Consider the following 19,985-nt stretch of genomic DNA (forward strand, 5'->3'; position numbering starts at 1 on the left):
TGTTGGTGTGCCGATCAATCAGCTACTTTATCGGACTTTAGAGGGACTTGGATGCCTTGGCTTTATTCCTGCAGTTTCCCCTCTAAGCACAAACTCAACACGCTACCGCAACGCCGTTCAACCTCCTACTGTAGCATGTTGGCTCACAGGGATCCGGTCCAGTCGGACATGTGAAGACATACACACTGTGTTTTGGGAAAAAAAGCTGTTTAGTACAATTTCACAATGGCAGCTACTCTCAGAACTGGGTTTGTAGAGAGGGTTTGGGTTTTAAACTCATAGGTAATGAACCTTAGCTGTAATGTATAAAGCCAGACAAGGTCATTTAAGCGTTGTTGTGCTCAGTTTGAAAGCTTATGGTGCGATTCCTTCAAGCATTGTGCATTTGGTTATTAAAATGAAATATAAGCTTTTTTTTTCTACCTCTTGCATCTTATTTTAAACTGGTCCAGTGGATTTATCATCTTGGTCACAATGTCCGATTCTCTCCAGGAAATATGAAGGGGTGTGTGTGTGTGTGTGTTTAAACGACCTATTATTAATTAAAAGCTAATTATCGTCCTCATAATCTATTAATGCACATTTGTTAGTTCATTTTGTCATTTAAATTACCTTCAGGCTCTTCTAACTTGCTCATATTTGAAGGCGTCTTCCATCTTCACACTGACTCAGCTCTTTGTCTCTGCTTAATTGGCTGCACCTGTTGTTTACAAACAATGAGCAGCCTCACAGGATTCGAGCTTTAGCTTTCATTCAAACTGCTTTTAACTTCTTCATTCGAGTACAGAAACCATTTAGACATTTTTCAGGCCTTCACACTTCAATCTTTCAGGCACTTTCGGCAAAACCTTTCAGCAAATGCAATCACAGCGCCTTTTCTTCAGCAAATGCGTTTCTAGCTTACATTGTCATTGACTGTCGGCACAACAGAATCAGGTCATTAACCTCTTCAGACAGAAGCACAAAGAGAATCTAAACCTCAACGACACGACTGGAAGCTGCTTGTACAGAAATAAAACACTTTATTTATATATCAATCTGTCTTTCTGCATGAGTTCTAACAGAAGGAAAGGAAAGGCTACTTGCAGACTGGCACTATACCGAGACGCGACCTTCATCGTTTTGTCGTCATCGTTTCGTCTCCCCGTTGTTCCCACCCTGGTGATTTAGTTCGAACCTTGATCGAGGCATCAGCGTACATCATCATCATCATCATCATCATCTTAAAAATATAAATTTGTCAGTAACATTTGGTCATGCAAATGAAGTACCGACTCAGCACATCATTAACGTGTTTCATATATCAGGACTTTAAAACAAGGACACAATAGATAAATTATATACTGTATGATTACAGAATAAGCAAAATACTGTGCAAATACACATTGGAGCTGTACAAAAGTATTTTCTAATATTCTTGTTATTCTCTTGCGGATCTTCAAAGCGACTACATAAGACACGTCTTAAAAATATCACATCACATTTGATGAAACGGCAAAAAATATACAGCTTTCTGATCCCCTAACGTCTCCCTTTGTGCAGGTCACCTTCACATTCTGCCGTAGTGTCTGATTCCTCTACACTACGTTTGTTTAGATCCTTAAAAAACTATGACAAGATACGAGGAAATGAGCTATGGTTTCAAAAGTGCAAAGAGAGCAGGTTGTGTATGTGTGAGACCTGATGCCAACATGTCACAAGTTGCCCATGTTAGTGTAGCAGAGGAGGGATAAGCATACCAACTCTGAATCCTTAATGACGTTCTCTTTAACAGTATAAAAGTGCAGGCACTATAAAAAAAACAAAAAAGGTAGAACATCTCCGTCTTCAAGTAAGGTCAGTGTTCAATGTTCTTCTCTTCCAACATTTGGTTGTGGATTTTGTTTTTGCTCTTTACGGTCAGGATAACGTCCTCAGGACATCTGTGAGTCCCTTGTAGACGTTGGCAGACTGGGAGGCGGCGCACTCGCTCAGGCCGGGCCCCATCTGGGCGTAAAGGGCTTGGCACAGGTGAGCGGTCGCGCCTCGCACGCCCCCGCCCCGGCCGTGCACGGTGCCGCTGTGACCGGACGCGCCCAGGAGGTGCCACAGCAGGGGCAGGGCTCTCTGCTCCACCATCTGAGGCTTGCGGGGATAGAGCGCCGTGACCACATCTGGATGGAGAGAAGGAGGGAGTGATGGAGTTTGAGATCAGACCATATGAACTGGGTGACTGTGTTGCATGCTTTTGCCCTTTTTGGACAGAGATGTTACAAAGGACACACCTGCGACCTTCCCGATGAGATCCACCTTCGCTTTCCCACTTAAAAACTGAGCCTTGGTGCAGAAAGGCTGGAGGAGGAGCATGTTATCTGTCATGGAAACGAGAAAGACAACGACAAGTTTATGGACAGACGAGCATTGAGCTACATTTCGGCCTGTATCATTAATGGTTCAGTATGAATTGTTTGAGATGAGCACCGAGATTTAGGATGAGCGCGTTGATGGACCCGATCGCAGCAGAGTAGACGGCGTTGTTCTTGGAGTTGAGGTGATTGTCCACGATGGCTGGGACCAGGATGTTGACCACCTGTGACAGATTGTCCTTCAACGAGTTGATGATCTTCTGCAGGGACTCCAGGGCGTACAGGTTGACCTTGCTGTTAGATTCCTGCAGCCGGCCCCTGAAGGCATCGAACACCTGAGAGGGCGGGGGAGGAGATGAAGAACCAAGAAACACAAAGATACGTTTGTTAAGAGTTCTAGATGAAACATTTTGTGGTACTTCATGACTTTGGTTCAGCAAAATATGAGTGGAAGCTACAAACCGGGAATATGTTTTTGATGACCATGTTGGGGTTGTGCTGGCAGTCAGTCACCAGCTGGTCGATTCCCTTGATTCTCACTCTAAAGTCCTTTGACCCCAGCAGAGTTGTGATCGTCTGGATGTATTCAGTCTTTACCTGAGGTCGGCAGCTGTTATGGCTGTTCGACTCCCTGTAGATGTTGTAAAACACAACAAACAGTGTGAATATTCATGAACACACACACACACACACACACACACACACACACACACACACACACACACACACACACACACACACACACACACACACACACACACACACACACACACACACACACCTGTTAGTTTGGCTCAGTGGCTCTCTGGTGAGAGAGGAGGCTCTGACCGTGCCGCTGCCCGGCAGGGAGCGTCTGCCCCTGGCTGACTGTGTGTCTTGTGGCATCTCACCCAGACCCTGAAAAAACACCACAGCCTCAAAATAACATCCAGAAGTGTTTGCAGTAAATCCAACATGACAGCGTTTGGCCTCCAGAGAAAAGGTCTGATCCCATCAGTGAAGGACAGACACACACAAGAGGGACCAAGACTCTACCTTGGTCTTGAGAGTGAAGACAGTGTCTTTGACAGCTGCCAGGTCCTTGGAGGGGATATATTTTTCCAGGATCTTGTCAAAGTCAGGGTGGGACGACAGGGACAGCAGCATTCGCCTCCCAAAGAACCTTTGGGTTGAACCAACATAGTCACAACGTGTCAACATGTCCAGATCAGGAGCATGTGGAGGAGCAGGTGTGGCTCCCTGTCAGCTTAAACAAATGTCATGCAGTGAAGCTCTGGTCAAACCTGGCTTCTTGTGACGAGTCTTGTGCGAGCCTGGAGACAGCGGTGAGGATTCTGTCGGTGAGATCTTTACCTCCAGACAGGAGGCGGACTGCACCAACCTTCTCCACCAGAGTGGCCAGATGCTGGGCTGTGCATTTCCTCACCGCTGCATTGAGATGACTGAGAGCAACAGCAGAGGAGATGGAAACATGATTTGATTATGTTGAGGACAGGAAGAATGCTGATGACGAGAGCATGCGTGTCGTGTTTCATCCTGACCTCAGTCCTCCACTGAGCAGAGCATTGATGCTACGAATGGGGGTGCAGTGCTGCACCATGGAGTCCAGTGCTGCGTCCACGTCCTGTCTAATGAAAGCGTTGCTCTCGCCGCCCTTCTGCAACAAGGCCTTGGCTGTCCCCTCCAGCTCCTGGTCCATTGCCTTCTGCAGGTGGCTGTACATGTCACCCAGCGTGCCCACCGCCACCCTCGACACACACGACCGCAAGTTCTTTACCTAAAACAAAATGGACGTTATTGATCCTCCAGGCAAAGCACAGCACCGTGCAGAATCAATATTGAACATAAAGGGCAGGAAAGAAAAACATTAACATGACAAAAATCAATGAGGAGTTGACAGGAGAAGCTCAGAGAGAAACCTGAGAGGCTGCAGTACATAATTGCTGTGACGGTAAGAGAGAAGCGGTTCAACAGAGGAACGGATCTAGCTGAGGTCAGACAAGGTAAGTCGAGGAATGTAATACGACAGGATGAGTGGCGTACCTCCTGAATGAGGGCCATGCAGACATCATGGAGCTTGCTGCTGAGCGTGTCTGAGTGGAAGTGCGCCAGACTACGCAGGAAAATCAGACCCTCGATCTTCTTCTCCCTGTTAAGTGGATCAATCAGTGTATGAATTATATATCAATATTATAATATACATACACTGTATATACGTACATCATGTGACACTCACCAGTCCTCTGAGCTCAGCAGGTTGAAACTCTGCGTCAGCGCCAGGTCGGGTTTGGAGAAGGGACGGAGCTCCGGAGGCTCAGAGTGATTTTTCTTCTGGTCGCCAAGGGAGAGCTCATCTAAACAGCCCATCACACACACACACACACGCCCGCAGGCACGCACAGAGATTCGGTCTAATGTTACATCTCTATCAGTCTGAAAACAAGCAGTGTGTGTGGGCGGCGGTGCATTAACAGTAACATGAGGTTGTCAAAACAGGAGCATTGTGGCACATTAGCCCAACAAACATCTTATTCGCCCATGCTCTGTTAGCTTCCACACTCTAATTAATGCTCCAATTTTCTATACACAAAGGCCTGTAAAAGCAGTGGCTCATCTATTTATAATGTGCTGTATTACTGCTGAATCGCCAGTGAGATTTACCGACACATGACACCGAGGATGAGAATAAAGGAAAAGGCCGGATCTATCCTACCTGAGCTGTGGGAGAGCGAGGGTCTGTTCCTGGTGAGGCTCAGGGCCCGCCGAAGACGAGGTAGGTTTTTGGGGTTGGGGGGGACGGTGGGAGGGCTGGGCTGGTGAGCCGGGGACAAGCACTTGTTGGGGCTTTGGGAGGGTGGCGGGCTGAGAGGACTGACGGTGACGGGGCTGTGCGGAGGCTCGTCAGCAGGAAGGTCGGCCTTGGAGAAATTCAGGGTGCTGCCGTTCAGGTGCAGATCTGCAACACAAAAGGGAATCCTGTCAGGCTTGTGGCTTCAAACACAGTAGTGAGAGGCATAGACAGGATACACATGTAGTATGGCTCTGATAATAAGTATAAACACATACAAAGTGTAAAGCATAAATCAGTTGACTTGCCTTTGAAGAGCAGCACAGTATTCTCTTCTGCCGGTGCATCTGACAGCATCTGTCTGACCCGTAGACGAATCTTCTCTCGTGCAGGATCCTCCTGAGCAAACTGGCCCTCTGATGGATCCACACGCTTATCACGGTTAACCCTCACAGTCCGCACTCTCTCCTACACAAACATGGGTAGAAACATTTCAAAAGCTTTACTTTGGTGAGCGGAAACTTTCCAGGGATGTCACACAGTTTACTGCTGGACAGATGTGGCACAAACCTTATGGTCACCTAACCGCGGGCTGCCATTACTGTCTAGATGGCTGCCAGAGAGGGTGAAGCTGTAGATGTCTGCTGAGGGATCGGTGGAGGGTTTAGACACCGCGTCGCCCTGCTCAAATGACAAGGCCACTCCTGAGCGGCTGGAGAACATCGCAGAGCCAAACACACCTAGGAAAACATTGAAGAACCATTACATCGCATGTAAATATAGAGGTAGTCTTTACACAGCAAGTATGAGAGGGGAAAGATGAGATAGAAGGTTGTAAATAAGGAAGTGCAGTGACCTTTTCCAATGACTCCTTCAGGTATGTCTGCGGCTGGTGAGGTCCTGCTGCTGTGGCTCTGAGATCCTAAAGAGGAGGACAAGGGACAGGACAGATGAGCATGAACCAGGGCGAGTCCACGGTACATTATCCATCTTATTCTGCCAATTAATACACTTCAATGATGATAAGAGGATATGGGCTAATGAGGGCAGGATGTCTTGAGTGTTTCCCGCTGCAGGCTGCTGGCTGACCTTTGGAAGGCTTCCCAGGTCTGATGGACTCCCGACAGGCCGGCTTGACCGGGGGAGGGGACGGATCACTTCCACAAAGGTCTTCCTCAGTCCTAATCGTTCCGTTGGAGTAAGCGACTCTCTGCCCCACGACACCCACCTCCGACGACATTTCATCTTTTGGAGAAATTCCTTAAGAAAAAGAAAACAATGAAAACCCGAGTGAGATGTAGAACAACGCAAAACTGTGATCAAAATCATCAAAATGTAATCCCATCTCTACCTTGAAGGCAGCTGAAGTCCATGGACACAGAGCCCCTCAGTTTTGCGGAAGGCACTCTTGCAATGCGAGGCTTGGTTGCTGGAGAGGGAGAGTTTCTAGGACTGTTGACAGGTGTGACAAGTGAGAACTCATGTTAGCGCATCAGTCAAAAGGGCTCAACACCTCCACACGCAGCACCGCATAGTGATGAGCTATGGCTTAACCTCGACACCAGGCATGGAATAACGTTAACACAGCTGTCCCTCGTGCGAGTTTTGAGATCTTTGGATGTTTCACCTGGTTTTGATGCCATTGAAGGTGGAGTTGTGGGTGGAGCAGAGACTGGAGAGGCCACTTTCGCTGGCCGAGCTGGTGAGCCTGGCGGACGTATGGAAAGGCGAGTCTGGGCTCCAGTCCAGCTTCAGAGCCGAGTCCGGGCTGTCTGGGTATGGACTGTGAAGGCCCGCCTTGGCTCGCTTCTTGGCGGCACTGTTGCGTAGCGAGCGCAGCGAGTTCATCATCTGTGAGACACATGCAAATTGGAAACTCAGAAACTCTGGAGCAGCAGACTAGGACCACACACACGTGCTACATGACTCAGGCTCACACAGGACAACAGACCCTCATAACCACGAAGTTGTCCAAAGCTATGTGGATGAAGGGATCTCTGTCTTTTTTAATGACATTACTTTGAATATCTTAGCATTGTTTGTTTAGAGAGAGTTGGAGTTGTGTTTATGTACACGTTCTTTATACACAAAGAACACAGTCACTGCTCCTGTGTGGCTGCTGGCTGCTGAGCTTTGCTATATTTAACCTGCTGTATTTCTCTCCTTCTGCAGCCTTGAGTGTGGGGGTGTTTGCTGAGTTTTGGGTACAGAACATTGAGGATTGTATTTATATTCTCACTGAGCCTCTCTAAGAAAATATAGACAGCCTAATCTTCCGACCTCCTGCATGTCCAGAGGGTCTTCCTCTTGAGGATCCTGCACCGTGTTGAAGCTTATGGGGTCCAGTTCAACGCTCCTCTCCATCCGCTGGTTCCGTGGGCTGCCTGCAGCGTTGGACCTCTGCTCGTTGTAAGACAGGACTTGCTCTGTCAGAGGGACGACCGGTGAGATGGAGAGAGACGGCCTAGTGCTGCTTAGAGCCCGTCGGAATGATGAGGTGGAAGAGCTCCCCAGGGTAGCGCAAAGAGGTCTGGGAGAGCATCTGCTGGAAATAGTGTCTGCTGTAGGAGGTAAGACATGTGAGTGAGGAAAAAGAGGCCACTGCATGTTTCATTAGGTTTTCCGTTAAGGTTACAAACTACCACATTGTTGTTTATCTCCTTGCCTGCTCTGTCTTTCCAGGGGCTGGGGTCTCGATGATGAGGGCTACTGTCTCTGTTGTTGGGCCAGGTGTTAGACATAGACAGGCAGGAGTCTACGTGATGGCAGGACAGTGTTGGAGTTAGTATGCCTCCTGGGAGAGTAGCCAGTGGGTAGGAGGGTAGCAGGAATGAGGAGCTGGATGTGGTCGGGTTGGAGGGCAGGGAGAAGGTGCGCTCCACACTGGGGTTCCTCTGCAGGCTGCTCGCCTTGTGGACCACTGTGATACAGGACATTCAGCTTGTTAAGACCAACAAAGTACTCACGCGCCTCCATGTAAACCTATGAAGAACATAAACAAAGCGAATAAATTGTTTTCCATCCTTACCAACATCTGGGTCAGAGTAGTTGGTGGTTTTGGACATGTCGGGGTGTAAATTGAGACTTCCACTTCTCCTGAGGCGTGCAGGTGATTGCCTTATTCTGGTGGACTGAGGCCTCTGTGGTTCTACAGAACCTAGAGAGCAAGTTTTACAATTACAAAACAATTTGCAAAATAACTGCTGTTCTAATGCAACTATACAGACCAGGTGAGTCTTTCTAATGAGGAACATGACAGATTTGTCTCAGACCAAACCTCCTGACATTCTTCTGGATGGTCCAAACTGCAGATTTGCTACCCAGAGACACAATTAAGTCCCATCTTGCCTGTAAGCATTGGTTGTACCTGACAACCAGTACAGAGACTCTCACTTTGAACACAAGAGACTTGGAAACTGCACAATAACCATCTTGCAACCATCAAGCACATCCATCTAATTTGGTTCCCCACCACCCCTGCAGTAAGTACAATTATCATGTAAGGATAACTATCAGTTTGTGTCCAGATTGAGGACTACAGTGGGACTAACATTACAGCAGGCCAGCATTTATCGTTGTACTGTTTGGCCGCTGAGTGTCACGGTGCAATGAACTCAACGGCCCCCTTGTGAGACCGGAATGACAACCATGTACCAAGCAACCCAGTCATCACAGGGCTTTTGGTAACATGTGTCCTTTGACTCAGCACGCTAATCTAGTTTAATGGACTTAGTGGGTGAGAGAGGGAAGGAAGTGGGGTCACTTACTGAAACTGGGTACATAGGTCTCTGGACTAAGCTTCCTGGACAATGTAGGCCACTCCTCACTGGACACCTAGAAACATAAAGAATACATCAATATTGTATATTGTGTTTTGACAGCAACAATAAATACTGAGGTTCAAGTGACACATGGAACAATCAAGTGGCACAAAGGGACGTAGCAGAGATTTGAGCAGAAAAGCGACACTGGGCTTGGTTTAGATCTTCTGCCGTTGTAAAGAGGCGACACCTTTATGTACGTGATGTCTATTGTTCTCATGAAACATTCACCGTTAACCATGCATCTGTGACACCTGTGGAACACTGGCGGGAGCTAAATAAATGAAGCGGGGACTGAGTGAGAGAGTCATGACAGATTTTTAGCATCAGTGCTCACATCTCATCCTTTGTGAAAGAGCCTGTGGCTGAGGTCAATCTTTCTACCTGCTATCTGATCAACTCACATTACCGAGCACTCAGAGTGATTGCAATCAACAGCAGAGCGGTAAATGTGGCCGTGTTTTACAACCACAACCCCCCTGTGATATTTCCAAGATGATACTTCCAATTATCTCTCAAGCTCCCTCCAGCAAATGTACTGAGTGGCGACGGCGTTGCTGGGAAACAGCTGCTGTAAACAGATGGGTTTCAAATGGAAGCTCTGCGATGAGTGATAGTTCACATAACTAAATATGGTCAATCAATGCCTCATGATATAATAACCCATTCATCACAATCCAATCCGTTCAACAAATTAAACAAATACTTAATCCAATAAGAGTAAATACATAACAGCCATTTTAAGTGATTTTCCTCAGCAGCATATAACAAAAAAGGGTGCTTTAAAATATTTGTTATAAGATATACTCGACTCCCTCTGCTCCATTCTATCTCAAAAGCCCATGATCGAGGTTGTTATATTTAAATATTCCTTCTTAAACCATCCAAACATCTCTGAGGGACGAGTCACCTCTGGGATATCATTAGCTTTGAATTGATGCCTTTGGCATTGTTTATTATTCAACAACAGCTCTACACAGAGGAAAATATACACAGATTGACTTCAATGCCTTTTTAAACAAACGTGAGCAAGAGCTTCTTAAGTCAGTAGCTGCCTCCTTAGTGTCAATCAGTGAATTCAAAGGGTAACATTTCAATCATCTCCATGTGTGATTTTTTATATACTTTTATATGCCTTTAGTGAACAGAGCAACATAAAGCTGGTCATATTCTAAAGCTGGTGCATAGATAACATGTTGAATGTGAGATAAGTGAGAATACTGCAGGCTGACTGATCCCACCTGTTCAGAGAACTTCCCATCGGAGGCGCTTCGTTCCTGGTCGGTGGATGAGAGGCTCGTCATCTCCCAGGGTAGCTTGTTCTTCCCTTTACCCGCACTGACTATTCTCCTCTGAAGCAGAGCGTCATCGGTGAGGGAGCCTAAGCTGCCATAGCCATGTAACCGCTCAGAGTTTGGTTTAGTTCTACTGCTCTTAGCGCTGCTTATCCGTCCTCCATTAAGCACCCAGTTGAGGTCCGCTCCTGTACCACACTGTGAGGAGCACCGCTGTCCCAGTTTGGGCATCACCAATCCATATTCCACGATTCCCTCTGAGGATAGCCGAGGAAGGACATGCCTGGCTCGCCTCGCATGCACAGCTGCCATCAGACCCTCCACATCCTCATTAAGCTCAACCATATCCACAGCTTTCATCAAGGGCTGCTTCTTCCCTGTGTCCAGGCAATTATCGAAAACAGCAAACAGCTCAAGAGCCGCATGGCGGACCTTCCTTTTGCTGTCTGCCAGGTAGGGGGCAACCTCAAGACAAAGCTTGGGGATGTTGAAATCCTTCTGAGGATGAGTGAGCATAGCCGCAATGATGATGTTCAGAACATCTTCACGGACCTTAGAATTCTTGTGTCTTAAATTGTTGATGACAAGATCCAGTACCTGTTGTGGTCCAACAGTTTTCATCAGCTGTTGAAACACATTCATGTATTCATTCCTGGTGACGGTCCGAGCATCTCCGAGAGCCTTCAGAGCCACTAAGGCTATCTGCTTGAAATATGTGTCTGCCCTGGAGTCCAGCTTCCGAATGAGTAAGTTTAAAACCTGTAAGGTGCCATACAACACTTTAAAATTACTGTCATCCAGAAGTCGGGGGAGAAAATGGATGAATTCTTGAATACTGTCGGAGGGGACTAACTCCAGGTCCACCTCTGAGAGAATGTGCTTCAGCTCTTCCACTCCATTTGTGCGATTTTGGTAATTCTTCACGTCCAGAAGCTGCTCGTGTAACTCCTTGGAGATCAATCCCGGTATCATCATTGATCCTCTTATGGATGGGGTCCGATATGAGAATTCCAGGAATCCCACTGCTACAACTAGAGGGCGGTTTGTCTATTTGTTTGTTTTTTTGCAGTTGCAACATGCACCATTCCTACAACCGCCTCCAAACTTGCCCCAAAAATTACCTCAGGCTTTTCATTTCATTTACATAAATACTCGATTAGCAGTTGTATTTTTTAACATTACGACATGTCATAGTTGACATCATGAAAGATGCCAGAGTTGACATCATGAATGATGTCCCATTCGACATGAATATAAACACCCTAGCACCCCCCCATAATGACATCATGGATTATTTATTATTATATATTCTATAATAATACAGATTTTGGAGTTTTGTTCCTCAGACAGGAGAGTCAGGGAGAGGAAGGGGGGTGCCTGGGATTAGGTTTGCAACAATCCAATTTGTGCTGTCTTTGGCCCCGGGCCCTTGGGTGCACTTGGGGTAATGGGTTGGGCTGGGCTGGGGTGAAGGGGGTGAAATATAAGGGAGAGGACGTTTGGACGCTTGAATCCGGAGAAGATGATGGTACTCCTCTTCTTTCTTTTGTGCTTCACCCTGTGGCTCTGTGTCAGCGTAGAAGCCCTCCTGTTAAATGCTCAATCTGTGAATTCAGATGGAGAGGAAAAGACACAGAATACAGACTGCGTGTGAAAGGGCTGAATAAATAACAAGCAAACACACCACTGAACCACAACAGCCTCGCTAACAGTGTGTGTCATCTGAGCCATGTAACGTTGTACTGACTGAGTGTGTGTGTGTGTGTTATAACCAGATACAATCATGATCGACCCCATACCAACGCACGAAGAGCGAACACACGCACACTCAGCCACTTGTGGCTGCCGGCGACGCTGTTGCACGCAGGGTGGTTTATAAAAATAACAAATATAAAAATATATAGCGTTCGCTTCTGTCGTTCATCCCCGTTACTTAGCGTTACTTATGAGCGGTGAAGTATCTGAAACGTCGCATGCAACCTTAGCCAGTTACACGATATTACAGCAAAGCCCCCAGTGAGCTACCGAGCCCCGACAAAAGCCAAGAAGGAGACTAGAGACGAGCTCCATGTTAGCTAACCACAACAAACAGTGAAGCTAACTAATCTGGGTAGCTAGTCGGGGTTGTTAGGTTAGTAATGGCTACTTAAGTTTAACAAACGATTTAAAGCATAAACCTTGCATTCCCGCAGCTCCTCCTCCGGTGTCACTCGACGCCTCTTAAGTAATGTTCCGTGGTCCAAATGTCCGTGTCATGCTGCGGCAGCTACGGTTCTCTGGTTGAGGACATTTTCCCAACTTGTTTTAGGTTCGTTACTACAGCCGCGAACGACTGGAAGCTACGGCGGTATTCACACACACACACACGCGTACACACACACACGCATACACACACCGAGCCAGGCAGCAAAATGGCGAATACATGTAGCAAACGGAGCGCTTCCATGGTGACGCGAGACCGAGGCGGTATCATCATCATCATCATCATCATCATCGCCGAGCTGCGGCCAAGCGAATGAGCAGGGACGCGGCGCAGGAATGAGATATATGAGGACTTTAAAGTGGGAAAACTCACATACGGGCACTTTCATAACATAAATCATGAGTTCACGTTTTTAAAGTTGCTGTTTAATTGTGCTCGTACATATTTAATACAGGACCAACGTTACTATGCTTTCATATGACTTTTAATGATAGACCCCCCCCCCCTAATTTCAGACATTTACCCTCTCATCATAGGATAAGCCCATGTGTAATTAATAACGCAAATATTGGTTTCATCCCATTTAGTTTAGGTCCATATTGTGCATGATGGCTTACTGGCAAAGCTTTCTTGACGCACCTTAATGTAACGGAGCACGGAGCTCTTATTAATACTCATTACACTGCAATAATACATTCAGATATCTGTAGTGAAATGTGTCAATTTTATGTTGCCTTTATTAGAGATCTTATTTTATAAATAGTTTACTGGTATGCTATTATAAATGGTTAATTCCTGTTTTAATTTTGTTTAGTATATGTAACCTATATCATGTCCTCCGAGTTGAGTTGAGTCAACAAACAAGGTTTCTCAGTATGATTATTATTTAAAAAAATCAGATACGTGTTCCTTTCAAGAATACTTTACTCATAAACGAAGGAAAATGTAATGGTTTCCAGTCAGTCCAAGTCCAGGTTTTAATTCCACCGGCTGAGAACTCGTGATCGCCATTTGTCACCATTTTCACATTTCCCAATTTAATGAATATAATTATTTGCCCTCGACGTTAGCAAATTCTGTTTTGTACTCCTGCGTTCATTCCGTAAAAGCCCATCAATGTACCTAACACCATCATCTCAATACTTCCTCAGTGTGTGACATTGAAAATAAAGGCTCTTCTGTAGGCGCAATTCCATAAATAGAGGCTCTCGTGCTCTTATTTTGAAAGCAGCGGAAGTGGGTGTGCTGTTGTTGCTGTCTTGTTTTTATAAGCGCGCCTGTGTAGCCCTGTGGCTCTGTGGCTAGTGAGGCTCGGCAGTAGGTTGTTGTCCCGATAGCCGCTCGGGTTGCCCAGCTTGATACAAATCCTCCATTGCAGCGGCTTATCACACGCACAGTAAGTCACAGGTTTGTGTTTTGCATTGCACATAATCAAAGTTAATGCGAATCCCAAAGCTACAGCGTCGCGTTTCGTATTTGTCAGCCATGTTACTGTAAATCAATCAATGATGCAGCTAGCCTCAGTAACTGTGTTTATTTTTAGCAGCTAACCTGCGTTGACTGCGGTGCGTGGAAACAGAGGAATATGTGCCGTGTAATCGCAGGATCAAACATTGCCTTTAACCTTTAATATTGTGTTCGAGAGAGATGCTATACACGGGCCGTTCGTGGATTGATGTTGTCGCAAAAGCCAAGTTGCTATTGGCTTTACAGTGGGTTAGCTATAGTGCTACAGCTACCTCCTGATGTCACGGTTAGTCAAGATGCAGCGAGTGTTGATGTGGGAATGAGCGAAAACAAGCGAAGGCCTCGGTCAACAAGCTAACATCAGTCCGCCAACACGACCGAGACTGAGATTTATTTCTCTGCCCCGCTCGTAATGAGTTGAAATGAGGCTGTAATGAGATGACAGAGGGCTCTCGGTGTGATCAATGCGCCTGCACGGTGTTACACGCTCTCTCGCTCTTCCTCCGAGCCAAAAGATGACTTAATGTTAACTCTGAACCCTGTTAAACTGGATTAAAAAGGTCTCCAGCACGCTAACAGCGCTGTGGCATGTTTCTGTAATCCATGTTGTGTTTACGTCATGTTGCACAGGCATTTCCTCTCTGGATCAGCTGGTCTGGGTGTTTGTTTTTTTATGCCATTGATTGTTGACCACACTGTCAACATGAGGTTAGTTACAAATGTCAACAAGGCTCTGATCTCTGCACCCCCCGCCCTCAGATGGACCAGCAGGACCAGTCCTATATGTTTGCCAGTTTGACCCGGCCTCACTCCGAGCAGTTGCTGCAAGGCCTCCAGCTGTTGCGGCAGGATCACGAACTGTGTGACATTGTCCTCCGGGTGGGCGACTCCAAGATCCATGCCCATAAAGTAGTGCTGGCCAGCATCAGTCCTTACTTCAAGGCCATGTTCACGGGGAACCTGTCTGAGAAGGAGACGTCCGAGGTGGAGTTCCAGTGCATCGATGAGACGGCTCTGCAGGTACGTCTCGTGTGAACTGAGACCTTAAACCGCCTTTATACTGCTGTGCCTCATGTTTTGGTTGTGCTTTGTTCCCTCTCTTCTAGGCCATTGTTGAATATGCATACACTGGCACTGTGTTCATCTCCCAAGAAACAGTGGAATCTCTGCTGCCAGCTGCCAACTTACTCCAGGTCAAGCTGGTGCTTAAGGAGTGCTGCTCCTTTTTAGAAAGCCAGCTGGATGCTGGGAACTGCATCGGCATCTCCCGTTTTGCCGAGACGTATGGCTGCCACGACCTCTGCCTGGCTGCCACAAAGTTCATCTGCGAGAACTTTGAGGAAGTTTGTCAGACGGAGGAGTTCTTTGAGCTGACGAGAGCCGAGCTGGATGAGATCGTGTCAAACGACTGCCTTAAGGTGGTGACGGAGGAGACTGTGTTTTACGCTATGGAATCATGGATCAAATATGATGTAACGGAGAGACAGCAGCACCTGGCCCAGCTGCTGCACTGTGTGCGTCTGCCACTCCTCAGCGTCAAATTCCTGACTCGCCTTTATGAAGCCAACCACCTTATACGAGAAGACCACGCGTGTAAGCACCTGCTGAACGAGGCGCTCAAATATCATTTCATGCCCGAGCACCGGCTCTCCTATCAGACGGTTTTGTCTGCACGGCCACGCTGTGCCCCAAAGGTGCTGCTCGCGGTCGGAGGAAAGGCTGGACTGTTTGCAACATTAGAAAGGTGAAGTAAACCTAATCAATCTGTAGATCACGTTTATAAGTGTAGCTTTGATGCTAATGTCTTCTCACTCACCGACTGTTTGCTATGGTCTGTATTTGCCCTGCAGCATGGAAATGTATTTCCCTCAGACAGATTCGTGGATCGGTCTGGCCCCCCTCAGCGTACCCAGATATGAGTTTGGCGTGGCGGTGCTGGACCATAAGGTGTACGTGGTGGGAGGCATCGCCACACACATGAGGCAGGGCATCAGCTATCGGAGGCACGAGAGCACCGTGGAGAGCTGGGACCCCGAAAGCAACACCTGGTCCTCCGTGGAGCGTATGGCAGAGTGCCGCAGCACTCTGGGGGTGGTGGTCCTGGCCGGAGAGCTGTACGCCCTGGGAGGCTACGACGGCCAGTATTACCTCCAGTCTGTGGAGAAATACGTCCCCAAGCTGAAGGAGTGGCAGCCGGTAGCTCCCATGACAAAGTCCCGCAGCTGCTTTGCCACGGCTGTCTTGGATGGGATGGTGTACGCGATCGGAGGCTACGGTCCGGCCCATATGAACAGGTAGGACCATAGAGAGAGGGGGAGGGGCCTAGATAACTGAACAGCGACTGAATATAGTTATTTTTCAAATGTTCTCAGCACCTCAACCTCATTTAAATTCACATCATTGTTTTGAGGCGCATTACACAACTATCAGATCCACCAGCTCGGATCAGAACTGTTCTGTGTTCCTCGAGATGACCTTTAACCTCAGCACCATAACATAATATGCAGCTCTGCCACTCCTGTTTCCATAATTCCAGCCTTTGATCTCATGGAAAAGGCTCCTGTGCCCCTTTAGGACCTCCTAACCCAGATTTCTCTCTCAAGGTCCCGCTACTTGTTTAATAGACATAGCAATCAAGTGAAGGATGTCAAGTGCGGCTGAGAAAATAGCCGGCAGCCCGCTAATGAGTGAAGAGGAATCTTAACGGACAGAAGTGGCCGCTGGAGTTTCTAGGTTGAGACTTGTGGCTGCTGGTTAGTCAGTTAGTCTGTTGTTGCTGCGGCGGCGGCTCACCAGAGAGATCAGGCTCTGTTGTTGCTAGTCTCCTTGACTCCCCAAACCCCTCAGGAGAATGTGTTTGGGCAGGAATCTTTAGGGGACGGTGTTTTTTTCCTCGTTCCCCTGTGACTTGTGTGTCCTTTCATAAAGCAAAAACAGTCCCAAATAGCAATTACTCCAGCTGATCGTCCAGGGGTTTGGTTTCGAGGCCATCGCCATCGCCATAGGTGACTCATTAAACTGGATGCACTGGGTGATCAGACTGCCTGTCGGACCTGTTTTCCTCACTGTAGCTTCAACTAACTTCCTGTTTGAAGTGCCGTGTTGTGTTACTAACCAGTGGTTGCTGCTAGAGAAATGGAACTATAAAGAATCATTCAGTCCAAGTCCACATTGTGCTACCCAATATTATTTGTAACGCTTTCTGAACGAATAAAATCCTGGTTCAATTGTGCTGTTTCTCCTCCCCTCAGCGTGGAGCGGTACGACCCCAGTAAGGACGCCTGGGAAATGGTAGCCCCCATGGCAGATAAGAGGATCAACTTCGGCGTGGGCGTCATGCTCGGCTTCATCTTCGTGGTCGGCGGCCACAACGGCGTGTCTCATCTGTCCAGCATCGAGCGCTACGACCCACACCAGAACCAGTGGACGGCGTGTCGGCCCATGAACGATCCGCGCACCGGTGAGTGTCGAAAAGGGCTCAAGTGAAGAGGAAGAGTTGTGTAATGGAGCGAGTGTTTCTGATGCCCCTGTCCTTGTCTTGCAGGTGTGGGCTCGGCCATCGTGGACAACTACCTCTATGTGGTGGGAGGTCACTCGGGGTCGTCCTACTTGAACACTGTCCAGCGCTATGACCCCATTACAGACAGCTGGTTGGACTCCAGCGGCATGATGTACTGCCGCTGTAACTTTGGCCTGACCGCCCTTTGACCCATGGCCCAGCTGGCTAGGACCCCATGAAAACAATTAGATGCAAAAACATTTCTTTTTGTTGTCTCCTCCTCCTCCTCCTTCTTCACGTTCATCCTCCAGGGGAACAGGAGTGTTGCGCCGCCAACACGGATGCCAGACGAGGGCGAGCCCGCCAGGTGGACGGGCGGACGGGCGGGCGGACGCGCCGGTCCCGTTGGCCGGCAGAGGTTTCAGAGAGGCGAGGCAAAAGCCGCGGATGTCGTTTGGACGGGAGAGGAAGACCGCTGGACGGCTGTTGTCACGGACACGGGAGGGAGACGACCACTCTACTGCTGCTGGACCACAAGGAGGACTCTGAGCCATTTCCCAGAGGCTTGTGGGAGAAACGTGTCACTTTTGTGTTTGTAGACATTGGACGTCGTGTTGGTAGACTTTTTTGTTTTTCTGTCCGCGCCATTAACCGTGTCAACACTTACATCACTTTGGTTTGGTTTTACGTTTTCGCCGCCACAACCGGTTACCGCCTGGTTACGTTTTGTAGAACCTCGCTTGTGTATTTGTACGAATTCGTGGTCGTTAGCCATTTAGTATGTACAGTGTGTGTGTGTGTGCCGTGTGTGTGTGCCTGAGGGGTACGTGCATGTGTCCGCTACGGTTGTTTCTGTGTCCGTGTCTGCGTGCAGGGCGGACGCTCGGGGGGCGAGGGCTCGGCGACGTGGACGTTTGCACACTGAGGCCTCTGCATCCACATCAGTGCTTCACAACAAAAGTAGAGAAAAGTTTCAATCTTTATATTTCTCAAAGGGCTGCTTTTTTCTCTCGTGTACATAGTCACACTGATACACACACACAGTAGGTAGGAGTTTATCCTCTGCATTGCCTGTAAATGTTCTTCTGCACTGGGTCACTAGTGTGTGTATGTGTGAGGATGACTGTGTGTGTGTGTGTGTCAGACTAGTCTCGCTGCATTCTCCCGTGTGTTTGCCACGTGTCTCCGCCTCATCCAGGGGGGGAAATGCTCCTCGTTCTCGCTCGTGTCACATCTCGCCGAGGTCAGGTCACACGCTCGCTTGCCGCAACGGTCAAAGTCGACCGTGGCCCCGTTTTGTTTTTGTTTTTGTTATTTTTCACCGCTTTGGTCCGTACGTGATACCGACTGGTGCTGTATTTAGGATTCAGGACTCGTGGAGGTCAGCGTTTGTCCGGCCTCTGTTGTGTTAGATGTGATTTGGTTTATGTGCATTTTGAGAATGCTCAGAATCTGAACACCCCCCCCCCCCCCCCCTCCAACCACGCAATAAATCCCAAGTCCTTCTCAAAGCGAGGACTGTGGTTGGAGAACTACAAACTTCTGTTCTCGTATTTTCCCTAAGTGTCCATAAAGTAGCATATTTGCTTACCAATTCTGAATGCCACACACAAGAACATGCGTTGTTGTTGTTGTTGTTGTTGTCAAATTGCCGACTCCCCCTTTTGGTTTTCTGCCCGTGATCGGGCAGAAAACCTTCCCTCCTCACCTAACCTCCCACCTCACCTTGCCACCCTGGCGTGGCGTCGGTCTCGCTGGCAAGCTCAGGGTCATGTTGATCTGCTCACAGCTCCATGTGAAGAGTGCCAAAACATGACCTCATTCTTTCCAAATCTGATATCACGTCCCGACCCCTCAGCTCCTGAAATAGCTCAATAGCCCAACACACACACATCCTTTTTGTTTATCTATTAGCGATATATTCTTCCATGCCGTCATGGAGATAGATGATGAAGCGCCAAGTGCTGTACCAGCCATCTCAGGCCGCGTTGCCACTGTCGCTGATCCTGTGGCCTTGGAGACGAACCGGCTCAGCAGAACAGAACTCGCCCCCCCCCCCCCCCGTGCCCCCGCTTGCCCTCGCTCCCCCCTCTTTGTTGTGTAGCCACGGCGAGACTTGAAGGGACGGCGATCCAAGCAATAGATGGATCCCCAGGTGTGGGCTTTGATTGTCGGCCAGTTTGTCGTAGTTTCATTGTGCACTAATCTCTGCGTGGCACTTACCAAACTCTAAGATACATGATGTAATTTGTACATACTGTTGTGTTTTAATTTAGGCTGAAAGCATTTAGATGATGCAATAAGACTTCTGTTCCCTCTGCGGGTGAATGTTTTGTGTTAATTAGTCTCTTCTAAAAGCCAAGGCAAGGTCTCATATTGCTGTAAGGGAAATCCCACGTGGCTCGTCTGTTGGTTCCTCTCATCGGGCGTCACGCCGCACCGCTGGATTCCAGTCCGAACAGGTATTTTGTGAGTCTGTGTATCTTCTGTTGTGCATGCTTGTTCACTCTTACAGGGCATATGTTTATTTAGGCCACATGTTGTTCAGAATCTACTGATTATCGGCC

The 19,985-nt window shown here is 48.0% G+C and overlaps 2 protein-coding genes across 2 annotated transcripts; one reads left to right on the plus strand and one right to left on the minus strand.

The window, feature by feature from the left end:
• Positions 1 to 861: 861 nt before the first annotated feature.
• On the minus strand, positions 862 to 12,724 carry togaram1 (TOG array regulator of axonemal microtubules 1). Its single transcript, XM_076161704.1, has 23 exons — positions 12,427 to 12,724; positions 10,196 to 11,853; positions 8,901 to 8,967; positions 8,162 to 8,290; positions 7,799 to 8,053; positions 7,414 to 7,694; positions 6,761 to 6,984; positions 6,485 to 6,585; positions 6,223 to 6,393; positions 5,990 to 6,055; positions 5,704 to 5,873; positions 5,442 to 5,601; positions 5,059 to 5,301; positions 4,582 to 4,699; positions 4,389 to 4,494; positions 3,887 to 4,122; positions 3,629 to 3,787; positions 3,381 to 3,507; positions 3,127 to 3,242; positions 2,808 to 2,976; positions 2,461 to 2,680; positions 2,265 to 2,351; positions 862 to 2,153 (listed from the first exon to the last, which is right to left on the minus strand). The coding sequence occupies exons 2-23, from the start codon at positions 11,222 to 11,224 to the stop codon at positions 1,900 to 1,902; spliced, it is 4,488 nt and encodes a 1,495-aa protein (XP_076017819.1). The 5' UTR covers positions 11,225 to 11,853; positions 12,427 to 12,724; the 3' UTR covers positions 862 to 1,899.
• Positions 12,725 to 13,729: 1,005 nt separating this feature from the next.
• On the plus strand, positions 13,730 to 19,985 carry klhl28 (kelch like family member 28). Its single transcript, XM_076161648.1, has 6 exons — positions 13,730 to 13,848; positions 14,679 to 14,939; positions 15,026 to 15,663; positions 15,770 to 16,213; positions 17,171 to 17,379; positions 17,464 to 19,985. Exons 2-6 carry the CDS (start codon positions 14,679 to 14,681, stop codon positions 17,625 to 17,627), a joined length of 1,716 nt encoding a protein of 571 aa, XP_076017763.1. The 5' UTR covers positions 13,730 to 13,848; the 3' UTR covers positions 17,628 to 19,985.

Source organism: Genypterus blacodes, unplaced genomic scaffold (genome assembly GCF_046128005.1).
Source record: "Genypterus blacodes isolate CSIRO-AG114 ecotype Tasmania unplaced genomic scaffold, CSIRO-AGI_Gbla_v1 ptg000112l_1, whole genome shotgun sequence".
Taxonomy (NCBI): domain Eukaryota; kingdom Metazoa; phylum Chordata; class Actinopteri; order Ophidiiformes; family Ophidiidae; genus Genypterus; species Genypterus blacodes.